Here is a 21,041-nt window from a genome sequence, read left to right as displayed (position 1 = left end):
TTGATTTTTTATTGGAATTTGTTTTCAACAAGGTGTCTAAATTGTGTGAACATTGGATTTTGTTTCCATTGGGTAGATTCAAATATAATTGGTGAAGTGATGAAACTAAAATGAGATGGTAACGTGATCCATCAATACCAATTGAACTAGAGCCCCCCAAGACGTCATTGTCAAGTGGTGCATAGCCATTGTAGCGGTCTGAACTACTTGACCGTGAGGAGCCTTTAGGAGGCTGAATTCCAGGAAAAAACGAACCAGTTCGCCGATTGAAGTAATTTACAGAGGCATCCAGCTGCTGAGAAATGCTTTCAAGGCGACGTGGATACGCATCATGACTTACAAGAAGATCATGTGACTCTTCAAATGTGAGTGGACGGTCTCGTGCACAAATAGGGGCTGCAATTTCACAAAAACCAGACCCCCAGACCATGGAGGATGTATAGCGTCAGATCATCTTCAGAATTATGAGTGAGATTTTGTCTGTCAGGGATTTTACATTCTACAAGTTTTGTTGGATCGACTGATTCCCTTTCTTTATCAGAGTGAGTTACTCTTCTTGTTGCATTGCCTCAGTTTTGACTTGATTGCATATTTATTTTTTGTGATTTTTCTTATTTTTTTCTATAAATTTATTATAATTTTATGATTTAGGTTATAGATTAACATGTTAAATTATATTAGTTTGAGTTTTTTATTTTATTTTTTTAATTATTTTTTTTAATATTATCCTTTAATATTGGGTTAATTATAAATGAGGCTTTGTAGATTTTTTCAATTTACTTTCTATAGTATTATCATAATCTCACGATCAAAGTCATGAGTTTGACAAATAATTATTTTTTTATTGAATATTTTTTATTAGGATTTATTATTTTTTATTTAATTTTGATGAAGTTATCCTAATTTTAGAAACTGGATTGCAAGTTTAACAGGCTAACATAAGTTGACTTTGTTTATTTTTTAATTATTTTTAATTAAATGTTTTTTTTTTAATTTCACCCTCCAACAACTTAATCTTCTTCTTCTTTTTATTTAGTTTTTTTTTTGTCAATTCCATCTTCTTTCAACCACTTAATCTTGATCTCGTGAATTTTTTTCTCTCGATTTTAACCTTCAATATTAGATTGCTAGAAATAGAGCTTTGTAATTTTTTTTTTCTTTTTATAAAGTTATCTCAATTTTATTATCTAGATCACAATTTTAGTACTTTAGCTTAAGCTTACTTAAGTTTTTTTTTATTTTTTAAATTTTTTTAATTTCATCATTCAATATTAAATTGGTAGATTAGTTGGGAATTGAACTTTATTTTTTTCTTAATTTATTTTATATAAAGTTATTCTAATCTCATGACTTGTTTGACTTATCTACATGCTTAACTTGGTTAGTCTTTTTTTATCCTTTTCAATTTAATTTTTTTAATTTTGGTTTAAATAAAATAGTCTTTATAATTTATTTTGATTTATTTTTTATAAAATTATTACAATCTCATAATCTAAATCGTAGATTTGATAATTTAATCTAAGTTCATCCAATGTTATAACCTCAATATTAAAAAAAAAAATAGCATATAATATATTACCATATTGATGTTTAAAAAAATATTATTCAATATGTATTATATTTTAAATTTATGATTAAATATAATTTTTTAGAAAGCATATTATCAATGTTCGAATAAATTTTTTAGTTAAAAATAAAATTAATTTGACCGAAGATTGATTGAGTTGCGCGATAAAGCTACACTGAAACAATGTGCTCTTGCAAAAACGATACTTGACTTAGATCGGACAACAGCCCAATTAAAAAAAAATGCAATTTTGAAATTGGCCATCCACATCCTTTTCCCAAATCAAGAAAAAGAAATCTTGGGAGTGTAGCTGAATTGATTAAAATTTAAATTTGTTTTTTAAAGGATATTAATTTAAGTATTATAAATTTTATAATTATTCAAAATTTATATAATTATTAATTTTAAAACTTATAAAATTATCACGCACAAACTGTCCAGACACCATAATAATAACTGGAAAAAAAGGAAATCTTCTATGCATTTTCGTCTTGGATACTGAACGAGCAATGATCACAAAACGGATTCAGAAAGGGCTGATAAGTGTGGGACCCTAAATTTAACCGAAATCTTTTCCCACCTCACGAGGCTTCTATGCCCATCACAATCCATGTAGAAAAAGAAAACCAAGAAAAAATTATATCAAAAAACATAGAAGACAAGCAGAAGCCATGGTTGCTCAAGCAGCAGCAATGACAACTTCATCATCACATCTTCTCTTCAAAAGCTCACGTTCTCTTTCCCGACCATCTCCTTGCCCGTTATGTGTCTTTGACTCAAAAACATTCGTGTCATACCCCAACATCACTGGTACTATCAAGAAAAAACATGGTGGTGGTGGGCTTAAGTGCATGGCTGTCAACATAGCCTCTAAGGCTGAGACAAAGAAGAGTAGGTTTGAGATTCAAACACTCACTGGTTGGCTGCTGAATCAAGAACAAGCGGGTGTCATTGATGCTGAACTCACTATTGTGATTTCTAGCATTTCAATGGCATGTAAGCAGAGTTCAAAGAGCCAGCATTTCTAACTTAACTGGAGTTCAAGGTGCTGTTAATGTTCAAGGAGAAGACCAAAAGAAGCTTGACGTGGTCTCTAATGAGGTCTGAGCTGATGAACAACTAATTATCTTGCATCAAACTACCAGAATTAAACATACATGCTTCATCATATTTATGCAAATTTGATTGTGAGACAGTCTAAAAACTAACTAGATGATGTTTGTCTTTTGCTTATACATAAAGTTTAAGTGCTAGCATATATATATATATATATATATATATATATATGAGGCCATAAGGCAACTTCTCTTTTCCCTTAAATAATTCTTTGGTTCATGAATTAGATCAAGTGGGCGAACAGGTATCATAGCATCAGAGGAAGAGGATGTGCCAGTGGCAGTGGAGGAGAGTTACTCTGGAAACTATATAGTGGTTTTTGACCCACTTGATGGATCCTCCAACATTGATGCTGCAGAGGCTACTGGTTCTATCTTCGGAATTTACAGCCCCAATGATGAGTGTCTTGCTGATATTGGAGATGATCCCGCTGTAAGTCCATGTATACTACAAACAGAAATTTGACGGGCACTTTTCATGTTCCATTTCAAATTTATCAAACACAAAGGAAGATAGTGTATGGCTAATATCTGATTGTTTGAAGATTTGGTAATTGCAGCTTGACCAGTCGGAACAGAGGTGTGTTGTGAATGTTTGCCAGCCAGGAGATAACCTTCTTGCTGCTGGCTACTGCTTGTATTCAAGCTCAGTGATTTTTGTGCTCACTGTTGGAAAAGGCGTGTTCGCTTCCACCTTGGATCCAATGTATGGAAAATTTGTTTTAACTCAATAAAATATCCAGATTCCAAAAGCTGGAAAGATTTATGCATTTAATGAAGGAAACTACCAATTATGGGATGACAATTTGAAGAAGTACATCGATGACCTTAAAGACCCTGGTCCGAGTGGCAAGCCCTACTCTGCTAGATACACTGGAAGCTTGGTTGGCGACTTCCATCGGACGCTGCTCTATGGTGGCATATACGGGTACCCCAGAGACAAAAAGAGCAAGAATGGGAGCTGAGGCTTGTTAGGTTGGTTGTCATTTCATGTAAGGTACCAACCATTGACCATTAACTATTGGTAGCCACCATTGTTGAATGAGCTAGAGTTGGTGGCCACCAATGTTGACAACAAACTAAGAAGAGCCTCCATGAATGCCTATAAATAGAGGCATATATGAGAGAGCAAAATGAGAGAAAGAAAAGAGCCAAAAATGTGAGAAATGTAGGAGAGAGTGGGCTGCCATTGCAGCATTAAAAAGAGAGAAATAGAGTGAGGTTGAGAGTTGTGAAAAAGGGGATGATTCCTCCTCCTCATAGAGGCATATATGAGAGAGCAAAATGAGAGAAAGAAAAGAGCCAAAGATGTGAGAAATGTAGGAGAGAGTGGGCTGCCATTGCAGCACTAAAAAGAGAGAAATAGAGCGAGGTTGAGAGTTGTGAAAGAGGGGATGATTCCTCCTCCTTTATTGTTGTAAATCTTGTACTCTCCCTACATAATGCAATGGCTTCTCCCGTGGATGTAGGCGGTTTTGCCGAACCACGTTAAATATTGTGTCAGTGTACTTGGCCTCCTATAAGCAAATATCAGTACATCACCGGTCGGAATTCCCAACAAGGCTTTTGTATGAGTGTGCACCAATGAGCTTTATAGTGGAACAACCTGGCGGGAAAGGTTCAGGTGGGCGTCAGAGAGTGGTGGATATCACACCTGCTGAGGTCAGTTTAATATGCTTCATTCAATTCAAGCATATTTCATTTCTTCTTTCTTGAGTTAATGGCTGAGGCATTGTTTTCTTCACCAGATACACCAGCGTGTTCCGCTTTACATTGGGAGCGTGGAGGAAATGGAGAAATTAGAGAAGTATTTAGCTTGATTAAAATTAAATAGAAAAACAAAAACAAAAAAACAAAGAGTAATTTTGTTCTGTGAAGCTAAACGTTATCACTGGCCATGGCAGTTTCTCAGGAAATGCGCTCCTGGGTTAAGAACACAGAAAATCAGTCGTGTCACAAATGTAAAATCAATTTTTTATCGCTTAAAAGTAATGGAAGATTGAACCTCAATGTTAAGAATCTATGTGGAACGCATGATAGCAGGCTTTCAGAAACAGTAGTATTATTTTGTTGTTGTAAATTGAGTTACAATTGTTGATGCATTGGTTGCTGTCATTGCTTCTGTTGCGCATAACTGAAGCTTCAGCTAGATAAAGTCATACAGCAGGCGATTTCACCTTCAAATATTAACATCAGTGAATAAAATAGTGGAGGGGTTGATCGTTGAACATCACATTTAAACTTTACGTCTTCGCCCATATCATTAGAGCATCTGATGCCTCCTGACCAGTTTGGGTTTCCTATCACATGCATGAACTTGAATTTACAAATCTCTAAAAACAACACAAAATTAATGATTATTGAATCATCTGCATCTGTAACTGCAGATTCTTCTACAACTGGAATTGTTACTGAAGATACCACTGAAACTGAAGATTATGGGGCAACCTTGCAAGCTACCATCACTGATTATGCATGAGAAAGAAGTCTGAAATCTTGGGATTCAATCTTTATTGCCTATGTGAAATCTGCTGCAAATAATGGCAGCAGATATTAACCTTCTGTAATACATATACTGCTGATCCACGGCAACAACTCGCGATATTATAAGAACAAAAAGAAATCTGTGAGCACCAAATAAGATCAGGTTGTTGAAAGGCTATCATAAGTTCCATGTAACATTGAGGCCTGAGAAATCTCCTTGGAAACTCGAGATGAGATTGTCAAGGCATTAATTCTTTTTAATAAACCCCAGTTGCACGTATTAGGGATAAAAAAACCCAATTTTTTTCCATAAAAGTTGGGCTTTATACCGTGGACATAAACTAGAATGTAAGATTTTAAATACTATAAATCTATGCATAAAAAAAAAAATGAGTCCATTGCATGCAGTGCCAGTCATGTTTCAGGCTTGCACCCTGCAGGCACCTCCAATACCAAATGGGCTTAAAAGTCAAATAAATCTGTCGCAGAAAGGAAGATAAGTGATGGGCCTGTAGCACACAGACACACAAGTACACCAATGTTTGAGGCCATTCCAACTTCTCTTCACAAATCACCTTTTCTCCCTCTCGCTCTTCCACTATTCCTCACCTTTTTCCTGTTAATAACCTCTCTAACCATTAGAGGCAATCATTTGGCAGCAGTTTTGCGAAGGATTCCATGCAAAGCTGTGGAAATTACAGCAGCTGAATCGGATATCAAAGAAGAGAAGAGAAACAAGGGCCTGTATGCGCTTCAAAACTTAACTTGGCTATTGAAGAAAGAACAACCTAATGTTTGTGAGTTAAACATTTTGTTAGTGAAACCTAGTTAATGTTTTTAATGTCTAGCTGTTTTGCAATTGTTTAAGGTCAAGTGGCCGCACGGAAATTGTAGCAACAGAGGAAGAAGATATACCCGTTGCAGTTGAGGTATTGTTGTGTTTGATCCAATATTGATATAGCATTGACTACTGGATCTATCTTTGGAATTTACGGCCCTGGCGAACAATGGCTCTTTGACATTGATGATGATCCCACAGTAAGTTATCTGGTTTTCCACTTTCTTTAACTAGGGCAAGAAAACATGAGCAGTAGTTCTCAAATTGCAAATCCTTTATTTCTGTGCTTAATAGCCAATTCAAGAAATTTGCAAGCATCAATTTATCTCTCTTCACGTTGTTCATCGCTTAAACCACAGCTTAATGAAGCAAAACAAAGCTGCATCATCAACGTTTGCCAGCCAGGCAGCAACTTACTAGCTGCGGGCTACTGCCTCTATTCAAGCTCGGTTGTCTTCACAGTATCTATGGGAAAAGGGGTGTTTGCTTTTACCTTGGACTTCATCTTTAGGGAATTATATTAACATACGAGGATATCAAAAATTTCGAAATCGGGTAAAATCTACTCATTCATTTAAGGAAATTGCGACTCGTGGGATGATAAACTGCAGAGCTGCCTTAAGCAGCCAGGGCCACCCAACGGCAAACGTTACTCTGGACGTTATATAAGCTTCCTTGTTGATGAAATACAGAGGATGCTTCTATATGGTGGCATCCATGGAAACCCAAAGAAAAAGGACAGCAATAATGGGAACTTAAGGCTACTGTATGAATGCGCACCTATGAGTAATATTGTGGAACAAGCTGGTGGAAAGCAAAGGATGGTCACCAGAGAATCCTTGACATCAAGCCAGCGCAGGCAGCCGTTTCATCTTTAGATTATCAATCTCAATTTAAGAATTTGTGCAAGAAAACAACCATGGAAGTGACAATCACAGAATATTATGAGCGCTAGGATCAGAAACTATGATTTGAAATCACATTTCCATACAGTTTATAACCACAGAAACAGAATGAACCTTGGGAATCAAATTACTGACACTTTGGATTAACTTTGTAATTTTGTGGCAGATACACCAACGCACGCCAATTTTCTCGGGAAATTCAGATGAAGTGGACAAACTTCTTCAGTATCTTGCTTGAGCTTAGATATCTTGATTCTGCCCTTTATTCCCCTTCTTGCAGCATGCTTAAATAGTTATGACGTTTGAATGAAGAACTCTTACAGAATTTCAACCTTACATAAAATTGATAAGAGTGATCTCCATCAAAAACGTAAACTAAATGTCGGAAGAATTCAGCATGTGATACAGAACTAAGTTGTGTAGCATAGAATGCTTATAGCAATGAGTCTTGGCAGAGCAATCAATACTTTTGTGGGTATATTAAGAATAGTACATCAAACAGAAACTTACATATGAGCTAAAAAATTGGGGTTTGGTCAACCGATAGACAAAAGCCATTAAGGATCCCGAGATTATAAACCTAGATTACTAGTGAAGATGATTATGAATCTCCTGCAGTAAGTGCTGTACTGGTCACAGGTCAGTCTAAAGTGTCATTTGAATCTTCAAGTCTATCAGTTACTAGCCAAACAATTCTCCTGATTCAAAGAACTCCTCTGACTTTTAGCTGCAAATTGAGAATAGGCCAAATAATTCAAGGGTTCCAAGAAATAGGGAAGGTAGCATAAAAAAGAAATTTAGAAAATATACAAAGCATGAAGTTGAAGTGATAAATTTACCAGGGCTTAAAATTCTTATGCATTTTGTAATAGACTTCACAGCTGTTATATCAGGACCTGAAAAAAAAAATCACTCAATTTATGCACAATGATGGATGCATTCTGGTCAATTATGTTGAGGAGATCATTCAGATTACCTTGCATATGTATATCGTTTCCTGAAATCACCTCAGTCATGGTAGAGGAAAACTCCGACATGACTTGATCAGTCCCCAGATTACCATCCCTAGATTCATGTGATGATCTGTATATCATACGGAGCCAAAATATCAGGGAAAAGAAACCAAGAAAGGATTCATTGGAGTCAAAAAGACAATAGAGAAGTATTAGGTTGTTAGAATATAGCCAAAGAAAACCAATACCCTGAAATGGTGTCTGTGGAAGCTGCCAAGGCCGGCTGGCATGGACAAGCAATTCCTTCACAATCAAGGTCTAGATCCACCAACAGTTCAGAGAAGGAGAAATTAGCCCCGAATACATCTAAGTTAGGCAAGTCTAAGTCAAAAAAGTCTCCATCCTTATCAGACTCGGATGTAGAGAACTCATTGTCAACTGGTTTATCCAAATTCACTGTTGCATCAGAACCATCGAAGTCTAGCCTTCCTTTCACACAATCCCTCTTGCACATCCTCTTCAAGGTTGTCTTGACCGGTGAGGAAGAGGAGATGCACTGATTTCTCTCCATGGTGTAGTACGTCATGTTTTTGAATGGGCTCACTGTCACTCTCTCTGATGTGATCACCGTACAGTTGGTAGGAGTGACCTGCTGAGGAGTATTGTTGCTACTGCAGTGCGCATTGGCAGAAATATCCTTTGGAGATGCAGATTTGTCATTGTGAGGGGAAATTGATTGTGGTGGTGTATTGGGATTAGATGAACTAGTTGGAGGGGACGGTAAAGGCTGATGGAACAAACTCTTGGCCACATTGGATGCTTGAACTATTGGACCATTGGGTGTGCAATTTTGTGTTGATGATCCAATTATTGGAGAGGGCTGAACATTTTCTTGACTAGCGGCAGCATTATCAGATTGTTTGAGTGTACCTGAAGACATACCGAGTTATAAAAATAAATAAAAATAAAAAACAAATTCAAATTTTGAGAATAAGAGATGTGCAAGAACATGAATTTCTTACATTTACCCGGTATTTTCCTTGAGGCTAACTTGCTGCGAGACTTTTTAGCATCTGGAGCAGAGTCTGAAACAGCACTTGAACCCATTCGCTTTCTTGTTGATGGTTGATTGGTAATTGAAGACAGATTGCTATGCTCCGTGGTAGTGTTCGAGGGTGTGGAGACTGGAAAGCAATTTGGTGATTTGTACACTGGACAACCTAGCAAGAGATAATCAATAAAGCACGTAAATAAATTCCAAATTTCTGAATGCTTTCCTAGAGATTGTCTTCGTATCTTTGTTCTGCATTCTCCAAGCATAGAGGGAAGAATATGCAAGGAAATTCCTAAGAGGAGAAACCCCGAACCTATTAGAGTAAGAGAATCCCTATTCTTTCATTGTTTTGGAGAAGGAAACTTCTTTTGAATATTGATAGTAACACTAAAGAAAACCAATAGCCTCCAAAGAAATCCTTCAAAAACATGTCTTTCACAAATTCAGGGAACTTGTAATCTCTCATAAAGAGAATGATCGTTATCAAAATTCAGCACTAACTCATAAAAACTCACTACAACGGTCCGTGGAGACTGGAAAAGGCTCACTGTGCAACAATGGCGAGATTAACATATGTTGAAATTATTGGTGTTGGAATGATTGATATGATTATTCTATAATTATTTATTATCAAAGGTTTGTCATCATTTAGCAAGCTTCATTTTAAGTACCATACAACAATGGAATCCATCTAGGGAATTAGCCACTAAAACCTGATCCTTTTTCTCTGAAAATCCCAAATTCGAGCACTGATTTCTCCACACACACAAAAAAAACAAAAAAAAAAAAAACCATTTACAAGATCCCGGCAAACAAAAAAATTATTTTATCAAACCACAGTTACTAGTACAATTAAACATACAATTCACAGGCCAGATGAAATCAAGCAAATAAACTATATCCACCACCATTTATATAGGCTTAGAAGTTGGGATCCCAGATTCGAACCACCAAATTCAGGTTGGCCAAAATAAAAAACTGTAGCACGTTAACATAAAATATTCAAATAATCATATCAACATAATCATGCAAAGGGTTTATTGAGCTCACCTGCAGCTGAAGGGGATCCACGAGATGGATCTGCTCGAGGAACCATAACCGCAGATCTTGTAACAGAAGCCTGAATCATAGGTGTAGCAGCTGGTGGTGCTGATGCTAAGTTTCCACTAGCATTATAAGCATTCATCACTTGTTGCATACCGTGCAAAAGATTCTGTACCCTGAATTTCTCTTGCTCCAAACGCACCCTTTCTTGATCTAAAATCACCTTTTGCTCCTTCAAAGATATATAATCGTTCAAAATCGCCCCCAAACTCAACAAAGTCTTCGGTGCCTGAGATAAAAAAAAAAAACATTTAGATTATTTGTTTCTAGATATTGATTACCTTTTAAAAAAAAAATAGAGAAAGGGGTACGTACCTCACGAACAGGAGATTTTGAGATGAGAGAAGAGGCTTCAGTCCTGAAACTGGAGCGAGTTTGGGATAAATTGTTGTCGGAGAGATATCGATCGACGATGAATGCGATTTGGAGCGGAGTTACTTTCCCCTTTCCAACAAGAGAATCGCTTTTTTTCGACTTGGATTTGTTTTGCTTCCCCATCTTTTGATTTTTCAGAAGGTGGGTGGGTGTATATGGGTGTGAGAGAGAGAGAGGGGGAGGGAGGGAGGGAGGGAGAGCGCGAAAGGAGGAGGAGGGAAATGAGATGGTGGGAGGGAGAGTTTATCAGAGGAGAGGTAGGGAGCGGGCGGGAGGTTTTAAAATAATTGGGTGGGAGGTTAAAGGTTTTTAGCGGTTGTTTGGGCTTTGTCCTTTGCATTTTGGTTCCCGCCGCGGGAAACTCCTACTGGAATTTAAGCGCTAATCGCTGTCGATTTTAAGTGTGTTTTATGTTCTGGTAATGTTGTTTTTTTATTTAAAATATGTTTTTAAAAAAAATGTTTTTTTATTTAAAATATATTAAAAACAATTTAAATTTATTTATTTATTTTAATATTAACATGTAAAAATAAAAATATATTAAAAGCAGAAGTAAAATTAAACCAAATCTATAAAAAATATATATATATATTTTTGAGAATGTACATAATAAAATGTGTCCGAATATTAACTAACATCTAACATTGATATATATATAAAAAAAAAAAAAAAACCTAATGGGTGTGGCTAATGCACCTGGCCACACTCATAAACTAATCACATTATTTATTTAAATAATATTTTATGTTTTTTAATTTTTTTAATTTTATTTTTTAGTAACATTTTTTATTTTTATTTTTATTTATTTAGCATTAGATTGTGTTTGAAAATCATGCTTCATGTTTTTATTTTATTTTCTTTGAATTAAGTTGTATATTGATCGTGTGATTTAATTTTTTTATTTCAACTTTAATATTAGATTTATTAAAAATAAGGTTTTGTATTTTTTTAATTTATTTGTCATGGAATTATTCTGATATTATGATATAAGTTACAAGTTTGACAGGTTAATTCGGGTTAACTCAATTTATATTTTATTTTATTTTAATTTTTTTTTTTTTTTACTTTCATCATTCAACGTCAGAATATGGTTAATTTATTGCAACCACACTTATAAATATTATTCATTATAATAGTGTTTTATGAATTTATTTATTTATCACTTCTTTCTTGTTTAGTTTTTTAAAAAAAAATCAGTTCTTAATAGCATAATCTTTTATTGTTGTTCTTTGATGCTAGGTTGTTTGAAAAATTATGCTTTATAATTTTTTATTTTATTTATGTCGAGTTATATATTATTCTTTATGATTTTTTTTTTTCAATTTCAACTTTAAATATTTTTCATAAATTTCAGCTTGTTAGATTTGCAAGGCGTTGTGCCTTGTATTTTTATTTTTATTTTACTTTTCATGATATTATCGTATTTCGTAACTCAAATTATGAATTTAATATATTAATTCAGGTTGATTTAAGTTGTTTTTTTATTTTTATCCTTCAACAATAAGTTGGTTAGGAATTGATCCTCATGATTTGTTTAATTTTTTCTAAAACATTTTTTTCCTTCTCCTCTCTCTCTCTAGGGTTTTTTTATTTATTTTTTTATTTTTTTCCTTCAATGTTTAGTTGGTTAGGAATTGAGTTTTATTTCAATTTACTCTCTATTGAGTTATCTCGGCTTCGTGACACATGTCACAATTTTACTAAATTAACATGGATTAGCTTAGTTTTTTTAAAATATTTTTTTGTTTCATTTTTCAACGATAGGTTAACATGGAAGCTAGATTTTATATATATATATTATGGAGTAGTTCGATTTCCATGACTTGAGTCTCATGTTTAGATGGTTGTGACTCAGGTTTCATTATTATTATTTTTATTTTATTAAGTTGTCTCATTCATATGAATCTAATCGCGGGTTTGTTGAGCTAACCCAAAATAAATCATATTATTTTTTAATTTTATTCTTCAATAATTGATTAGTTTTAAATCATGTCTCATAATTTTTTTTTGTTAGTTTTTTTACGGGGTAATCTCATTCTCAAGCAAGTGGTTAGCTGGGAATTGAAATTTATGATTTTTTTTTAATTTGTTTTCTATTAAATTATTTTAGCTATATGACCGAGGTTTAGGATTTTCCTGGTTAACCCAGGATAACTCAAATTATTGTTTTATATTTTTTTAATATTTTCTCTTTTGATTCAATTTTTTATAATAAGTTGATTGAGATCTAGGCTTCATAATATATATATTTTTAGTTTATTTTAGTCTCATGACCCGGGCTACAGGTTTGATTGGTTGAGAATCTAGTTTTTATAAATTTTTTTAATTTTTATTAAGTTACCTTGGTCTTATATTCCTAGTCGCAGGTTTATCGAGTTGACCTAAATCGACCCATATTATTTTTTTAATTGTTTTTTTCCAAATTTACATTAGTATACGATGAGTTGGTTTAGATTTTAGCTTTGTAAATTTTTTCAAATTGTTTTTTATAAGATAATTACATTCTCACAACCTAGTTCACAAGTTTAACGAATTTATTAAAATTAAGGTTTTCTTTTTGCAAATTATTCTTTTCCCACTCTTTATATATATTTTTCTTATTGAAAATTGAGTTTTTTAATTTAATTTGTTTACTTTCAATAAAATTATCAAGCTCTTGCCACTCAAGTTAAAAGTTTTACAAATTATAAAAATTAGTCCGAATTGATTCAATATATTATTATTTTAATATTAAAAAAATATTTTATGATATGCATCATATTTCTAATTTATTATTGATTTTTTTATTTATTAAAAAACATGCTAGGGGCACGTGCACATCTCTTTACAATTTAAGAAAAATTATCCGATCAATGGCGCAACGCAAGTCAGATTGAAATTAAAACCTATCATAGTAAAAGCATTGTATTGTTAGGCTAATTAGCCTTGTAAATATTTCTTCTTGTTGCTGTTTTTTTTTTAAAAAAAAAATTATGGCAACCTCAACCTTGAATCCAGAGAAAGTAAAACAAGTCCTGGGGTCCTGGAATTCAAGGCATCCCCCAGAATGAAATACATCTTAGGTCCAATCCAGTTAATAGTAATAAAAGCCCACTCAATTCAACAAGAAAATCTTTTAATTCTTACAATACAAGGAAGGAGTGATCATGAAGTTCACAGCATCGAATTAAGCAGTAGTGTAGCAGATGATATATTTCAAGTCTTACGCCTTATTAGACCTCTTAGGTACCGCGATTAATGGTTCAGATTTACGCACTGTAACACCCATTCGATCTTTCTTATCTACACTGGCTGGGTTGACATGAGCTTCAAATTCCCAGTCAAAATGGTGAAGCAATGACCCCAAAATAAGGTGAAGAACTCGACGGGCTAGTGGCACCCCTGCGCACATTCGTCTCCCGGCTCCAAAAGGAATGAACTCCAAATCTTGACCTCTATAGTCAACTTCTTTTCCAATGAACCTTTCAGGCATGAAACACGAAGGATCATCCCATGCATCTGGGTCTCTTCCAATAGCCCAAGCATTAACCAGAACCTGTGTGTTCTTGGGTATATCATATCCCATGAAATTGGTGTCTTGCATTGCTCTTCTTGGAACTAGAAAGGGAATTGGAGGGTGTAGTCGCAGAGTTTCCTTCACCACAGCCTGCAAGAATGGAAGATTTTCCATGTCACTCTCTTCAACTTTCTTGCTTGCTCGAACTACTTGAGCAAGCTCAGCTTTAACCTTGATCATCGACTCTTGGTTGCATAGGAGCTCGGTCAGTGCCCATTCAATAGTACTGCTGGTGGTTTCTGAACCGGCCAAAAATATTTCCTGAATTGGATTTGCAATTACTATTTGATTAATGAACAGTTGCAAGACCATGTCCATCATGAAATAAATCATCGTGTGACATGACCTAGTTAAATTCCTGGTAATCAACGAAGAAAAGACAAGACTTCTGTCCAACCTCATCGCTTGGAAGAAAATGATTCGTCTTTATTTTATTCTTCTTGGCAAAAAACAAAGGCATCGTAAACTTATAATACTCCTAAGCGAATATCCAACTTCGTCCTTCTAAGCGAATATCTAACTTCATCTGCAAGGAAAATAAATGAAAGTTATGGTAAAACTAGAGAATTACCAGTATAAAAATGTTGAGGTCCCGTTCTGAAAGTTTATCAGGCTCATCTTTTCCACTGCCTCTGAACTCAAGCAGAACATCTAAGAAATCCTTCCTCGAATCAGTTGTCACTTTCTTATCCTCCACCCTCTCCTTCACAAACTTCGAAGCAATCTCCATGGCCTTCCCAAGATCTCTCTCCATGTTCTTCCTCAATCCTTGTAGGTCTAGCCGCCTCAACCATGGAAAAAAATCCGCCAGATTAGCATGCCCTGACCACTCCATTAGCCCCATCATTGCATCAAAAAATTCAGATCCCACCTTTGATTCTGGATCCAATAAATCACGTGAAAGCATAAGATTTCCTAACATATTAAATGTCATCAAGAACACAAACCGTGAAACATGAATTCCGGCAGCCTTCCCAACTTTACATGACTCCTCTTCAATCCATTGCAGCATATCATCAACACATTTTCTACGTGTAGAAGCTGTTTCATTGATGCGTTTGGTTACTATCATGTCTACAGTGACCAGCCGCCTGAGGACGCGCCAATACGAACCATAAGGTGCAAGGGCCAGGGAGCCTTGATCGTAGCCGTGGGCACGCATTGTTTCCGTTATGGTGCGATCAGCAAATGACAGGTCATGGTTCTTGAAGAACTCAGTTGCAGCCTTAGCTGATAAAATCACCATGGTGTTCATAGCACCGAGTCTTAGCCAAATAACATCACCATACTTCTGTCTCATGCCTGTTAGAGTCCGGTGCGGCATTGAACCAAGATCGAACAGGTTCCCAAGTACTGGCCATCCTGATGGACCCGGAGGGTGTCTTTTTCGGCTGGACTTTGCACGGAGGAGGAGCAGAGATAGGAGTGCTAATGAGAAAAGGCTGAGGGAAATGGAAAGGTTTGAAGGCCACAACCACTCCATGGCTTAGTATGTTGAAATGATCTCTGCTTCTGTTAAATAGGCGTAACTAGCTACCATTAAGGTGCTGTTTGTTGAGGGTCAATTCTACACAGACAAATGGAAGCGAATAGAGTAAGATCTGCGGCCAATGGATACCGAAACAAAATATAATCCCAGATACACATGTCTAATAGAATTGGATTGATTAATGATATAGTTCATACAATAAGACAAAAGGATTCCTCCAAGTGCCTGGAGAGAATCAACTTGAAAGAGCATTTGGCATCTTTAATTAATTAATTGAAGTGTAAATTGTCTGTGTAAAAACTTGATTATCAATCTCGATACATAAAAGATGGTCTCAAAGATATCTTGATTGTTAAAAAGATATATGGTGTTTCGTCATCATAGATCCCTATGGTCTGCGCTCTGAAACGAGCCACGTTCTCTGCACTTGAATTTGGTGGCCCTGCCTATCTCTCCATTTTTATTTTTTGTTTTTGAGATTTTAATAATCTTAAGACGTGTAAATCATTCATTGATCAACGAGTTGACTGTTCGCTTTCGGGTCTGATTTTTTATCCTATTTTTATATAAAAAAATATAAGATGAATCTTTTGATTTTTTTAGGAAATTAATATTTTTTTCCAAAACCAAAATACAAAAGGACATGCGGAGATAATATATATATATATATATATATATATATATATTTTGTGATTTGAAGGAATCTTTGGTGCTTGTTTATGTAATCTGTGGCTTGGATGCATCCTTATTGATGATTCATGGAAAAACCGAAGTTAAAAAAAAAAAGTTGTGTAGGGGTGTAAACTCAAATAAAAAAATATAATAATAAATAAATTTAACTTGGAATTAAAAAATAGATTAAATTCTGATTTAAAAAATAAAATCATTATGTAAAAAATAAAATTAAAAAACATAAAAAAAATACTACATAAAAAATGAAGGACAATTTCTACCATCTCTAAAGAGAGGCAAATAGGTAAATTACCTTAGAAAAGAGTATATGAAGGGGAAAATTTTCTTCTCTTCAACTCGGCAACTTTAGACAAAGCGGAAAGAGGAAAATTTTAATTTTTCAATTCTCAGATAAACCAAGAGAAAATAAAGGGATTTAAGGAATAATTGTGGGAACACGTATACATACCTCTAAACATCTAGTGAAAAAGATGTTAATTAATCATGTTCCTGAGTTTACTTTCTAAAGGTTACTAATTCGAGTGTTACAAACCATAAGGCTACTAAAGGTTTATCTAGTTGTTAACTTTAGGATTTCGGAGGATTAGTCGAGGTGTCTGTAAACTGGTTCGAACACCCACAATTACAAGAAAAGAAAAGGGTGTTGAGCCACATATTAATATTTTATGTATTTTGATAATACCAATTAAATAGAAATTGACTAATAATATGTTTAAATATGTTTATATAAAGATCACATTAACAAGCATGATGAATTGAATGAAAAAATCGATCAACAAGTTTAAGATGTAAAACAAGTGAAGATTTAGTTTTTAAGTGTTCATTTTAATACTTAAATGTAAATCTTCATATCATATTTGATAGCACAAATTAAAATGAATACATACATTTTACTTTACATGCATTTAAAAACAACTAGCAAAATGATTCTAAGAAATTATTAGAATCAAAACTGACAAATCTAATATTCTAAATGAACTTGTTGACCGTTTAATGATATCAAATAAAACAATTGACCACTTGTTCATACTTGATAAACACTTGAGAATTTGCAGGAATCGGTTGATCGTTTGACTTAACAATATATATTGGTCAACAATTTTAGTTTTCATAGGAACAATAACTGCTATAAATGACTACTTTTTGCTAGAAACACATGCACCCGCGCGTGCGCATATAAGCTTTCTAAAAAGAAAAGACAACTTCAAATCATTAATTTTAAATTATACTCATATTTATGCATTAAAACCTCCATATTCTTTTAAAAGAGTATACATTCCTTTTTTCATAATACTTAAACACTTTCAAATCCCTTAAATGTTATTAAGTGAGGTATAGAAATCATAGATTCTCAAATTATAAAATCACCTTAGTAGTAGAGTCGTTATTCTGTTGCACATTTGGTTTGAATGTGGTTTAAAGGATTTGACAAGTTCCTAACCGGTAGTATATCTATGGCTTAGGATAGAGATTCACTCATGCAAGAAAATCTAACATTTTAAATTTATTATGAGCTCGTGTGCCCAAGTGAGTTATTATGAAAATGGTTTTTCACAATTCATATATTGTGATAAAAAATATTTCTAATTAAAATTGATGAATATTTAAAATAATTTTATGGTAACTTTTGATATGTAAATGTCAACCTACTTATAGGTTCAATATCTATATCATAATATTAACCATTAATTCTATGAATTAAAATTTCAGGGGTTATTAAAATATTGATCAAATTCTCATTGATTCAATACACTAATTATTAAATCTAAAATACATGTAAAAATACGCGCGCGCGCGAATGCACGTGTTTGAATTCTATATGAAAACACACCATACTTATATATTAGCAAAAATATGATTTCTTGTATTTCTGATAGACTTGATTGTATGCAACATGAAAAAAATATATTTTATTATTATTATTTTTGTATTCTTGTAAGGTCTCGTTTGGCAAGACTCGATTTTCCATGAAATAATAATTATCCAAAACAGGCTTAAGGATTGTTTGTCAAATACACTATTAAACCAAAAAAATCCTTACCAAAAAGAACAGTAAACCAAACAGGGTATAAGAGACTGGCCAGGTTTTGACCCTAACTAGGTTAATCTAACTGGGTTGACTCTATTTGGTTGACCCTAAAAAACAAATCAAAACACAGACTCAAAACCGAAACAAATATAAAAAAAAACATAACAACTCAAAAATTTCTTCATCAAAACAAATCAAACCATAAAAAAAAAAGAAATTAAAAAACACGAAGAACACTCAAACTTAAACCCAACAACATGAACATCAAACCAGACTAGATTTTAAGCAATAAAAAACAAGGTTTTAATCATAATTAAGCATAAATCAAGAATCAAGTATCAATTTTCTTCAATTATTACTCAAATATCATAATTTTATCAAAAAAAAAAATTGATTCAAAATCTAAAACTTAAAATTTAAACCCATAAAAACAAGTTATCAATTTCTAAAAACCTTAGATTATTTACTGATAATGATATATGAACTTACAAAAACCAGAATTGAAATAAAATGAGACCTAAAACCAGCACCTAAAACAATGTTCTTCAGATAAACATGAAGAACATAAACCCAGATTGCATAGAAAACCCAGCATACATGGTTAAACCTAGAAAAACATATTTTTAGGCTTAGCAACCTACATTATCATAACAAATCATACTTGAATAAGAAAGAACTAATAAAAAAAAATCACCATAATCATGCAAAAAATTCTAAACTTTAAAACTGCTAACTTAAAACAATCTACATATTTATGCAATTTGGATTCAAAATGTCTTTGTAAACCTTCAACAAGATCTAAGTAAAACTCAAAAACCTAAAAACATGCTTCAATTAGCACAGAACAATATCATAACCTTGATGCCATATTTGGCAGATTTCAAATCAAACTAAAGTGTGAACTTAACATATTAAAGCAATAATCATCATGTTAATACAACTCAAAACATTGCATTTAAACAAAAAAATAGTTCAGTAGATCTTATGGACTCCACTTTGAAAGTTTGCAAATATATATCTTTTAAGTTTGAAATATTTAAATGGAATCAATTTTTGTTAAGGCTCCTTTTATCTCTAAATCCACTAAAAATAAATTGGATCATTTACTGAATTCACAAGCTTAAATTTAGATATCCTTAACTAATATTTCTTTCCAATATCCTTTTTCTTCCCTTCTTTCCTTTAATTACCGCTCCTTTTATAGGATGATTCAAAGCTTATATATGAGTTTGTTAGTGTTCTAACAAACCAAAACTAGACTGCTTTTACCATATGATCAATGGTTTTAGATTTAGGTGGTTTTGTAACAAATTTGGAGGCTCCCCATAAGATTTCATAGTTTTACCAACGAACACTTTCTATCGGTATGAGATTCAGACTTCATTGGTAAATTTTTTACCGACTGACTCACTGACAGAATCCGTCCGCCAGCATCCTTTTTATCTATAATACCACATCCCATCACTAATAATGTTAGTAAAAAAAAATATTACCAATGGTTTCACAAATAAAAATGTGTGCAAAAAAAAATTCCCGCTGGAAATATACCGACGAATGTATTTCATAAGAGATAGCGGCATATCTAGTAAATATTTTCAGCTCCTAGTGAAATGCTGACTAAAGGTATCAGTCTGTAAATTCATCGATGAGTGTGACATTTCAACCATTCTCTGTGAAATGCCGACAAATTTTATCCGTCTGTAAATTCATCGGTGATTATAGCATAACTGCTGTAAAGTGCCAACGGACTTTATCCATTTGTAAATGTATTGGTGATGGTGGCATTTCTCGCTTTCTGTCAAATACCAATGGACACATTCCTTATGCAAATCCCTCGGTGGGTATTTTCAATTTTTTTAAAAACTTATTTAGAATAATAATATAAAATTATATAAATTAATAGGAAAAAAACTAATTATGCAAATAAAATTTTATTAAACATAAAAAATAAAAAAAATAAAGTTTAATAATATTCATTACAAATTGAATGTGGTTCTAAAATAATATTAAATTAGCATAATTACGGAGCTGAAGGAGGAGGGGGAGGAGGCTGGTTGTTCCTAGAACCATACAGTATGGACATGCTAGTTTTTCATGCGTGTTCTAACTAGAAACCATTCTCTAAGCTGAAAAATCTAAATCTTTAATAGTCCACATTAAAGCCGCTATTATAATAAAATTTTGCTTCCTCAATATATTATAAGTTAAAGCTCTGAAGAACTATAACTACGTCAACTCATCAATTAACGATCAAAGACAAACATCAATTTTCCAGCTCGGGCTGCTTGGACCGGGTATAACAGCAGATAAAAACATGAACTTCAGCCTCATACACATCCCAAATGACAAGTTATAAACTATGAGTATGATCGGCCAATATGAATAAGGAGCAGCAAATGACCTGAATTGGTTGAATCCTTCTATACACAACTCATGACACACGTTTCTTGATTCAGCTAAAATTTAAGGATGTACAATGCTAAAGTGTTTCCATGCTTTACTATCAGAATAATGCATCATCACTCTATCAACCGTATCATGTGATTGGTGCTATGTTGATTGATACTTAAAAGTGTATTTTTATCAAGGTTTTATATCATCATTTTGCACTTGAAGTATCAATAACTCCTTAACTAAAGCATGTTTTATAATAATATATCTAATAATATAAGATACCTTTAATTTATGGTAAATGTTCATTTCAAATGCGAGCCTATCACATAAATGAAAGGATTGATTGATGAATTTAAGAACTGAAATTGAAAGGACAACGAGATATCGGTGCAGTTCAAAATGGAACACTGTTCAGTTAAAACATATCTAGAGCTGTAGATCTCAGATTTAGGTCTACTTTATATGGATGGAAAGTTAAAACATAG

The 21,041-nt window shown here is 33.5% G+C and overlaps 2 protein-coding genes and 2 pseudogenes across 3 annotated transcripts; 2 read left to right on the top strand and 2 right to left on the bottom strand.

Moving 5' to 3' along the window:
* The first annotated feature begins 2,226 nt into the window (after nt 1-2,226).
* On the top strand, nt 2,227-4,657 carry LOC105121987 (fructose-1,6-bisphosphatase, chloroplastic-like; annotated as a pseudogene).
* A 1,047-nt stretch (nt 4,658-5,704) lies between these two features.
* LOC105122035 (fructose-1,6-bisphosphatase, chloroplastic-like) lies at nt 5,705-7,147 on the top strand (annotated as a pseudogene).
* On the bottom strand, nt 6,957-10,789 carry LOC105121986 (uncharacterized). 2 transcript variants are annotated; one of them, XM_011020879.1, is made up of 7 exons: nt 10,336-10,789; nt 9,967-10,249; nt 8,891-9,082; nt 8,111-8,792; nt 7,886-7,992; nt 7,749-7,805; nt 6,957-7,636 (listed from the first exon to the last, which is right to left on the bottom strand). In XM_011020879.1, the coding sequence occupies exons 1-7, from the start codon at nt 10,516-10,518 to the stop codon at nt 7,584-7,586; spliced, it is 1,557 nt and encodes a 518-aa protein (XP_011019181.1). In that variant the 5' UTR covers nt 10,519-10,789; the 3' UTR covers nt 6,957-7,583. The 2 variants fall into 2 exon arrangements, with proteins under 2 accessions (XP_011019181.1, XP_011019180.1); XM_011020878.1 differs by having other exon boundaries at nt 8,885-9,082; nt 10,336-10,787.
* A 2,606-nt stretch (nt 10,790-13,395) lies between these two features.
* LOC105121985 (cytochrome P450 76A2-like) lies at nt 13,396-15,688 on the bottom strand. Its single transcript, XM_011020877.1, has 2 exons — nt 14,523-15,688; nt 13,396-14,212 (listed from the first exon to the last, which is right to left on the bottom strand). The coding sequence occupies exons 1-2, from the start codon at nt 15,432-15,434 to the stop codon at nt 13,598-13,600; spliced, it is 1,527 nt and encodes a 508-aa protein (XP_011019179.1). The 5' UTR covers nt 15,435-15,688; the 3' UTR covers nt 13,396-13,597.
* Between the last annotated feature and the right edge of the window lie 5,353 nt (nt 15,689-21,041).

This window comes from Populus euphratica, unplaced genomic scaffold (assembly GCF_000495115.2).
Source record: "Populus euphratica unplaced genomic scaffold, PopEup_1.0 scaffold46.1, whole genome shotgun sequence".
Taxonomy (NCBI): Eukaryota; Viridiplantae; Streptophyta; class Magnoliopsida; order Malpighiales; family Salicaceae; genus Populus; species Populus euphratica.
Note: the sequence above shows the minus strand (reverse complement) of the source record. Positions and strands in the feature narration are given on the sequence as shown.